This window comes from Aulonocara stuartgranti (genome assembly GCF_965226115.1).
Source record: "Aulonocara stuartgranti genome assembly, chromosome: 12".
Lineage (NCBI taxonomy): Eukaryota > Metazoa > Chordata > Actinopteri > Cichliformes > Cichlidae > Aulonocara > Aulonocara stuartgranti.
In genome coordinates this window covers 11,700,341-11,708,842 of record NC_138948.1, presented here as the reverse complement: position 1 = coordinate 11,708,842, position 8,502 = coordinate 11,700,341, and the positions used below count along the sequence as shown (strand labels likewise).

General features: G+C 40.4%; 2 protein-coding genes across 3 annotated transcripts in view; one reads left to right on the top strand and one right to left on the bottom strand.

The window, feature by feature from the left end:
* Positions 1 to 908: 908 nt before the first annotated feature.
* snap29 (synaptosome associated protein 29) lies at positions 909 to 4,827 on the bottom strand. Its single transcript, XM_082553428.1, has 6 exons — positions 4,731 to 4,827; positions 3,033 to 3,269; positions 2,700 to 2,893; positions 2,285 to 2,370; positions 2,096 to 2,200; positions 909 to 2,000 (listed from the first exon to the last, which is right to left on the bottom strand). The coding sequence occupies exons 2-6, from the start codon at positions 3,267 to 3,269 to the stop codon at positions 1,843 to 1,845; spliced, it is 780 nt and encodes a 259-aa protein (XP_082409554.1). The 5' UTR covers positions 4,731 to 4,827; the 3' UTR covers positions 909 to 1,842.
* A 75-nt stretch (positions 4,828 to 4,902) lies between these two features.
* Positions 4,903 to 8,502, top strand: part of pi4kab (phosphatidylinositol 4-kinase, catalytic, alpha b) — a 29,755-nt gene continuing 26,155 nt past the window's right edge. For both annotated transcript variants that reach the window (XM_082553424.1, XM_082553423.1), the window contains exons 1-6: positions 4,903 to 5,204; positions 6,768 to 6,884; positions 7,444 to 7,537; positions 7,846 to 7,934; positions 8,036 to 8,108; positions 8,193 to 8,455. In XM_082553424.1, the coding sequence (XP_082409550.1) occupies positions 5,007 to 5,204; positions 6,768 to 6,884; positions 7,444 to 7,537; positions 7,846 to 7,934; positions 8,036 to 8,108; positions 8,193 to 8,455 (834 nt within the window). In that variant the 5' untranslated portion in view covers positions 4,903 to 5,006. The remainder of the gene's footprint in view (positions 5,205 to 6,767; positions 6,885 to 7,443; positions 7,538 to 7,845; positions 7,935 to 8,035; positions 8,109 to 8,192; positions 8,456 to 8,502) is intronic.

Below are 8,502 nucleotides of genomic sequence, written 5' to 3'. Positions count from 1 at the left end.
GGGATTACAGCCACTGAAAAGGGGGGCATTCCAGCACTGGTGGCTTTTGTCACAGCATGGCCACTGTTTACTTTTGACAAGACAGCTGTTCAAAGCCCTCCTGGCCCCAGCGTAGGGCGTAAAGGGAAAGAACCCAAAGGTGACTTCCGTTTACTGGTGGCATCGCTGGACTTGGCCTGAGGCCCCTTCTTCTGCTACTGCACGACCATCTTAACTTCACATTTGACATTGCCCTGATGATAATAAAACTTTGTTTCAACATTTCATCCTGCACATGCAAAAATATTTATTCCATTTAATTGCAAAGTTTCATAGTGTTTTCCTTGCCTTGTTTCTTGATTTCTTCCCCATGTCTTGTGCTAATGATGCCACATTTACCCAGCACTTCCATTTGCTTTGTTTACTGGTTTGTATGTGTGCACTACATGTGTGCAGAGTGTCAGCTTGGGGCCCTTGGGTAGCTGGTACCTCTGTTTCTTTGTATATAGCCTGCATGTGGTTTCAGGATGCATGTACTGTAATTAGTAGTTATCCTAATAAATGCTTGGTGCCTCTGTAGGAGCAGCTGGTCTAACACAGAGGAATGATAATGAATAGACGGCTGAGCACGACACAAGTGGTACACAGCCATACAACAAACTCTCACACATCCTCAAATGACAAAATTAGGAAAATGGAAACAAATAACTATATTTGTGAATTGTATGTAAATTCCTAACAAAATCCTTTCTTTGATCTGAAAAACAAAAAAACAAACCAAATCTCTCTCTTGCTATCAGCCCATGCAAAAGTAAGACACATACTACCCAAAAATCTAGAGAAATTAATTCCTGGGAATGTGGCGCCCCTCTGTGGTGCTTTGGGCTTCCTGCTTCACTTGTAACAAACAATGTACAGGACATCTCAGACTTGTTCTATACGCTTTATTGGCTATGCAGACTTGATTACAACAAATGATAAACATGGCAAAAATAAGACATTATAACCATAAAACCATATTTTTAATCATCTTAGTAGAATAGCGTTGTGTTTTACTTTAAAAAAGTGGTTCTTTTAGTCAGAAATGGAAGATACAACAATAAGTAGTATAAGGGCTATATTCCTTCTGTGACAGTTTTTATATTAACATGAGCTTGTTCACATTATTTGTCCAATAATGCAGCATTCAATGAATAACCATAAATACACAGGATTTATATAAGGCTAATCAAATCCTTCAAAAACAAGAATAAACTTCAAAAACAAATTTCAGAAATGTCAGAGGGAAGCTTCACATGGTGAGCGGTGCCAGTGGTGACATGGACTTGGCACAGCTTCAAAAGCTAGTCTACTGTACATACAAATTACACATAAGGCAAATGTGACTTGAGCTAGGCTAGCTGCTTGCTTGTATTTTTTTTTTTTTTTTAATATAATTGTGGCGTGGCAGGCCTAGGAATCACAGTTACACTGACATATGAATGTCACACAAAAAAATGATCCAGTTACTCTCCTTTAAGTGAATATTTAATCATTAAAATTAATTTCCTCATTTGTAACAGAATTTGTTTGTTCAGCACGAATGATGAGCAAACCAACAGCCAATTAAACACCTAAGGTGATCAATAAAAACAGAATGGAATCAATGAAAGTTCAACTACATACATTCAGATAGAGTTTGAGAGAAACTTAACAGAGAAAATAAACAACTCCAGTGCAGAAAGAGACAGACAGTGACATCCAAAACAAGCAGTGAATAGTCTTTCCTTTAAAAGAAGGAGGTGGAGAAAAAAAGATGAAGGCCCAGGTGAGAGGATGATCTGCAGTCAGTTTTGGTTTCCTTGAGTTGAATCCAAGTGTTTATTACAGTTTTTTCATCTGTTGGTTTGTGTTGTGGATCTTTGTATCCATTTTGTCCACTTTATTTAGCAGAGCATCAATGGAGTCGTCCTGAGCATCAATTTCAGACTGCAGACCAAGCCCAAGATTCTTCAGTCTACCCAAGCCTACACACATCTCATCTAAGACATTCACAAAAGACATCAGTTCAATTACAGCAGACAAACTTTATATAAAAAACGTGGTATGTAACTAAATAAGTGCAGAATTTCCCTACCCAAATTTTTGTCAAGAGTGTGGTGAGCCTCCTTCAGGTATCTGTTCTTAGGGTATCCATTCTGTTGAGATGAGCCATCATCTATTGATGCAGTAGCTCCAAATCCTAAAACAATGAAGTAAGAAATAGTGAGAGCCAGTAAGTGGTGGGAAGATACCGTAATGCTGAGGTTCTTGTTCCAGCACTTACCTCCTGTATCCAGTTTTCTTAGGTTGGGGTGGCTAGCTTGGTACTTATCTTCATTTTCTCTGCTGCTGGACAAGGCAGTCTGTAATCTGAGAAAGTCAGATAAGAATTGTTCAAACATTTTGGGAGAGACGGTCAATAACAAGTTGTACGCATGAAAGTAAAAAATAAAAATGAATTACCTGAACTTCTAAAAGAAGTGAACATTACTTTAACACAAATTCAGAGTAACTGTTTTCATGCTTTGTTGTAAAATATGATAACTTGTCCCTACACATAACAGCATATCAATCTTTAATATATTGAAAGTCCTCTAAATCACAGAACTCCTTGATTTGTTTAGGAGTTCAAACATGCAGAAATGAAACTGGATGATGCTACCACACCTCACTGACACAGAGAATAAAAACAAACTTACCCTTCACTGGCCTTGTAGGCCTTTGGCTGCTCAGGTGGTGGCTTTGTCTCTGGCGTTCCCTTAAAATAATTGACAAGGCCGCCCCACACACTCTTAATACTGTTAATGTGCCTTTGACTGGTCTTCAGGTCTTGATCCATGTTATCCAGCATCTTGTCTGCCCTCTTTATAGCCTCACCCTGTCGCATCAGCTCCTGCAGACAAGAAGAGACTAATTCAGGATGAGGTATGGGAAGACGGGGCCTTTAAAAATAACTCTTTGTTGACTATGACCTTTTCACAGACAGTGTCAATTCTTTGTATAGTAGTGTGAACCTTATTCATTTAAGATACCTCTGCAGTTTCCACACCCATCTTCTCCGATTCATAGATGAGGCCAAGTGAGCGGTAACTGCTATCCACAGCAGACTGCGCTGTACGCATCACTTCCTGCTGGAGGCATCTCTGCCTCCTCTCTGCTTCACTCAACCCACTGTCACTTGGCTCGTCATCAAACCCCCTACTTTTAGGCTTGAAATCCTCCTCATCATCATCATCTGCAAACGGGTTGTGGGATTTAGGGTAGGCCATCTGTGGAGCAGAAACAAATGTTTTGGTAATTTTAGCTAAAGGACTATAAGCATCAAGCATCAAGTTACATGCAGTTTAAGAATGAGCTTTTCTTCACAACAAGGAGTTTTTGTTACCTGTAAATAATGGATTTTACATTGCTTAAAACTGGAACAACTTCTTGGAACACAATCAAACTATAAACAGGTTAATAAAAGATAATATATTTGGTTCCAGTCTTGATGATCTTTGGCTTTTTTCAGCTGCTCCCTTTAGGGGTTCCCTAAACAGATTATCTGCCACAATCTGACCCTCTCCCTGGCATCCTCTTCTGCCACACCAACCCTCTGCATGTCCTCCTTCGCTGTATCTATGAATCTTCTCTATGGTCTTCTTGTTTTTCCTCTTGCCTGGCAGCTTCATCTTTAACATGCTTTGTCCAATGAATCTAATATCCCTCCTCTGCACATATATCAAAACCATCTCAACTACACCTCTTAAACATTGTCTCCCAAAACTTGATAATCTTTTAAGTTCACTTATTCACTGATTAAATCCTTCAAACAGTCTGAGTGTTATTTATCTTGACTTCAACTAAATTCGCAAAAGCAACAGTTGTCTCAAGGTGCTTTGGATTGCAAGGTAAAGCCTATAATAGTAGAGAGATAACCCAAAGGAGATCCCCTCCCCTCCCCTGCCCTCAATTTTTACTGGAAGAGACCTCCGGCAGAACCAGGCTCAGTTAAGGACAGGCATCTGCAGATCAGCTGCACACACATCTAGCCATTCCATCTATTTTCTTCTGGTTATCCAATTCAGGGTCATACGGTGGACTGGAACCCATCTCAGGAGTCATAGGGAGAAATGCAGAGCTAACACATAGGAGACTCTTTGGCACAACATGTTGAATTCCATGAACTGAATAGGCGGAGGAAAATGGATAGATCGATAGATAGATCGCACCTCGTCGGGAAGAAACGTTATTTATTATATTTTGGGATCGGATAGCTGAATAATTAAACGATGCGTAACATAATACATCTGCTATTTAGATAATAATTAGTTTTATTAAAACAGTACGTTTTTGTTGATAAAAGAAGGTTAATTGTTCATTTCGAAACTTGTCTGAACTCGTGCGATTACGAAAGCTCCAGCGTGTTAGCTTCGGCTAACTTCAACGTTGTCCAACAAGTAATTCGAGCAAGAGTTAGGTTTGTCAACGTATTTCACATTAATCATCTGCAACAATACCTGCTGTGTTATATTAAGAGGAGAAAAATAAAACAGTATTGCAAGTCAAGAAATGTTTGATGTATCGCCGGGGTGTTGGTCTGCTAGTCAACCGTTAGCTTAACTGCCAGTCAACTAAACGACCACATCCGCAAGAGTCACCACAGGCAGTTTTCTCTTATTGAACAAATGCTGTCTAAAAGTGTAAAATAATAAAAAAAGACACAGTAACGATTAACTTAACAGACAAACCTTTGACCACAGGAGCCGCGGCAGACGATGTTGTTGCTCTATCAGCTGACTGAACTCTTCCTATCACGTTTGATGACGTTGCACACACACTTTCGCGACAGCTGATCTTGCGTAAAGGAAACGCACACCAGGGCGATATTGGGGTTACTCACTGATAAAAACCCACGCAGGTTGTAATGTAAATAATAAAACTACAATCCATACATTTGCTTAATTTGATCTATTTCAAGCCCTTTGTGAGTGAGTTGCTGCGGTAACGAAGAGCCCCTGTTAGAAATGTCCCTGCTGAGTTGCCGTACTGCGGCTCTCCCAGGCAGCCCCGCTCGCTTGTTTCCTCTCAGCGATGAATTGCGCTGGTTTAATGTAGGGGTAAACATGTCCGTAATGGGAGGTGGTACGAGGGGGTTTTATTTTAACACAGTCCTGTCGCTGGCCCGCTCTTTAGCCGCTCACCGCCCCGCACCGGTCGAAAAGGTGAGAAAACAAGCGTGAGCTCCAAAACACGCAATAATTAACCATGTTAGTAATTAGAAGCAGTGGCAGGGTTGTTCAGGGTGTAGCTGCGCTTCCGCACAGGCGGTGGCTTATTTTGATCAACGACATGACAACCAAGCTAACATTTAACAGTTATGCTCGTATGCTTGTGTGCGAGTCTCCGTGGTTAGAAATCTCTAAAACGCGAGCAGTGGTCTCCAAAACACTGAATCAGAAAAGTGGGCAGTGCAGAGGAAAGTGGCGTCGCTGTGTGGTGCCTGTTACTGCATCGGACGGACAGAGCGGTCAAGCTTGATCGGCACTGCAGTCAAACAGGTTTACAGAGAAATCTTTGAGACAGGAGTTCATTCACAGGCTGCTCTGTTTGTCTTTACTGCTACCAAAATCCGCCTACATGTGTTATATAGTTGGAAACCTGTTGCAGATTGATAGTTGGGTCTTACCAATATAGGAAAGGTTTTTAATTTTGAAAAACAAAAAAACAATGGGTAAATTTTGTAAATGAAAGTAAAGGGTTAGAAGGGAACAAATGAAGCCATTATCAAAAAGCTGTCACCAAGAGTTGTAACTTTATCATGGGTTATGTTATGTAATGCCCAGTTCCACTGTGTGTTTGAGCTGTAGGGAGGAAACTGCCTGGCACTTTATCAGATATCATAAATGCTTGTATCTTGCTTGCTTGCTGGGTTATACAGTGTGCATAGAAGTGTACAGATTCCAGATGTCTTCCGGTAGATGATCAGGTGACCCTGAGCCATCCCTTAGTTGCAATAGGGTAAGGTGATGGAGGCTTCTCGTGATGCACTGTTTCTTCTTCTTCTTCTTCTTCTTTTCACTTTCCCTGTGTTTATATCTCCCTTTACTTTTAACCCTTAGCTATTATTAATATCTGGCTCTCCTTCACAGTGTCTTTTGTCCTGTTTCCCACTCCCCACCCCAAGCTGTCTTGGCAGATGGCTGCCCTTCCCAGAGTCTGGTTCTTCTTGAGGTTTATTTTTGTTGAAAGGGAGTTTTTCCTTGCTACTTTTGCTTGCTCATAGGAGGGTTGTCTGATTGTTGGGGATTTCTCTCTATTAGTGTAGTAGAACTTAATTGAACAGTGTAAGACTAACAAATATTACTCTCATTGAACCACACACTCACTCTGAAACATCTGGAAGTTTGCTTCCGCCACTGAAAAAAAGTATTTTGCCATCTGTAAGTCCAAATCTTTGGTAATTATCTAAAATTTTAAATTTTTGGTATCTCAAAACTTTTCCTTAGTAAGTTATACGTATTAGAAAATAACTTGAAATTTCAAGTCATTAAGGCTAATACTTGAGAAAATAACCCCAAAATTTTGACTTATGGATGGTAACACATGCTTGTTTTTCAGTATACAAACAGGTTTTAACACTTGACATATTGTCTAATCCTGTAGTGTTATGTTTTCATATGCTGTGTGACACAAACACACTGGGCTGTCAAGTGAGATAAATCAGCTTGATGTGTGAATATTAGCAGCCTGGACTGTTACTTTAATATTTATTTTTGGCCTTTTAGGTTCAGAAGCTGCAATGTATGTGTCCAGTGGAAGTCCGTGGTGTGTTCACTCTGGATGTGCGTCGCAGAGATGCTGTTATTGCATTGGCTGTGTTTTTGGTGGAATCTGGCTTACAGGTGGGTGGATGTCAGTAAAAAGCTGAGCAGTTTTCATTTCGCTTCAAGCTGTTCTGGTAATACAGTGGATTTAAGATTTCATAGTTTAGTTCATTAGATAGTGAAGTATTGGCATTGCATATTGACAAAATACTAATTTTCTATTTTCCTAACTGCTTATCAAACTCTGTTTCACAGGTATAGCAATGGTAATATTGTATTAGAACTATTAGTCCACGTTTGCTCCTGTGCTCTCCTCTGACTACATGTATCCCTGTGATAAGCTTATTCTCATAATCTGATTAATCTGGCGATTAGACATGCAGTTAGCCGTGTAAGCCTCTAACCTCATCACACTTAGACACAGTTGGGAAAGCTTCCCTTCTGTTTGACAGCATAGTGCTGGATGCCTTACTTTTATTTTTAAAGCTGTGATACACTTTCTTTGACCCAGATTTTCTTGTGTGAGATAACCTCGTTGTTTTGATCCGTCAGTGCTTGTCAGGCATGCAAAAGTGCTGATTTTATGCTGCAGAGTGCACTTGTTTGTGGTGTGTAATGATTTGTTTTACTCCTGCAGCACAAAGACATACTTGTTTCTTACTTGCTGAGCCTACTGAGAGGGCTGCCACGGGTCCAATGGATCGAGGAAAGCTCAGGAAAGAAAGGAAAGGGTAAGAAGAATCCTCTTATAGTGAAGCTTTTAGTTTTACAATAGACTCCTTTTACTTGTGGCAGTAGAATTTCTAGCAATTCTTATTAATTAATTGTACTGTGTTGAGATATATTACACTAGACAGATGGGTTAATTTATACTTGAATTGCATATTGTGAACTGCTGTTTCTGTTCAGCATAACGCTCTGTTGCTCTAATTTTGATGTTTACATTTTTGGCAAATCTGCTTATCATTATTTCTTTTCTTTTGTTCAACCTTATGAGGCATTCAATTCAACTGTGTCTGTGTAACTTTCTGCTCCTCAGAATTTCTCCCCGTAGCAGACAACTTCAGCTTCTGTCTAGTGACTCTTCTGTCAGATGTGGCTCAGAAGGATCCAGACTCAAGACAAGAGGTCTGTTTAAAAAGTGGTGATAAATCGTTATATTATTCACAGGGTTGGGGTGCATTGCATTTAAGTGCTAACTCACTGTTTTTGCACTGTTTTCACTATAGATCTTGAACACTATAATGGAGGTCATGCAGGCGTTACAGGATATGTGCCAAACACCGGATAATCATGACAAAGGTATAGATAGAAATGCAACAAACATTCTGACTTTAGCTTTTAAAACAAAAAAAGAACCTTAACGCTGCTCTTTTTTGTCTGCAGTCTTCCTGTGCAAGTATATTGTTCCCAGCCTGCTTGGCATGACTCGGGCATTTGGCCGCTACAGCCACACAGATGAAGCTCTGTTATCCAAGTTGTTCCCCAAAGATTCTCCGCAGGCACGATGCGTTACAGAGGAAACAGAGGGTGTACGGCGCAGATCCTTCAATGACTTTCGTTCTATTCTGCCGTCCTCACTTCTTACAGTGTGCCAGAGTGATACTCTGCGCAGACGCACCGGGACCAACCTAGATTCATCTGCACAGGTCGGTACATGTTGCCGGATTCCAGACGTGTTTTGCTTGTTCAGGAT

What these genes read in the sequence shown, in the direction of transcription:
- snap29 (XM_082553428.1), bottom strand. Translation starts at nt 3,269, where the DNA reads ATGGCCTACCCTAAATCCCACAACCCGTTTGCAGATGATGATGATGAG. An exon ending in GCCTACAAGGCCAGTGAAGG is followed by an intron (nt 2,371 to 2,699) that starts GTAAGTTTGTTT and finishes TGACTTTCTCAG; the next exon opens with ATTACAGACTGCCTTGTCCA. An exon ending in CACTCTTGACAAAAATTTGG is followed by an intron (nt 2,001 to 2,095) that starts GTAGGGAAATTC and finishes TGAATGTCTTAG; the next exon opens with ATGAGATGTGTGTAGGCTTG.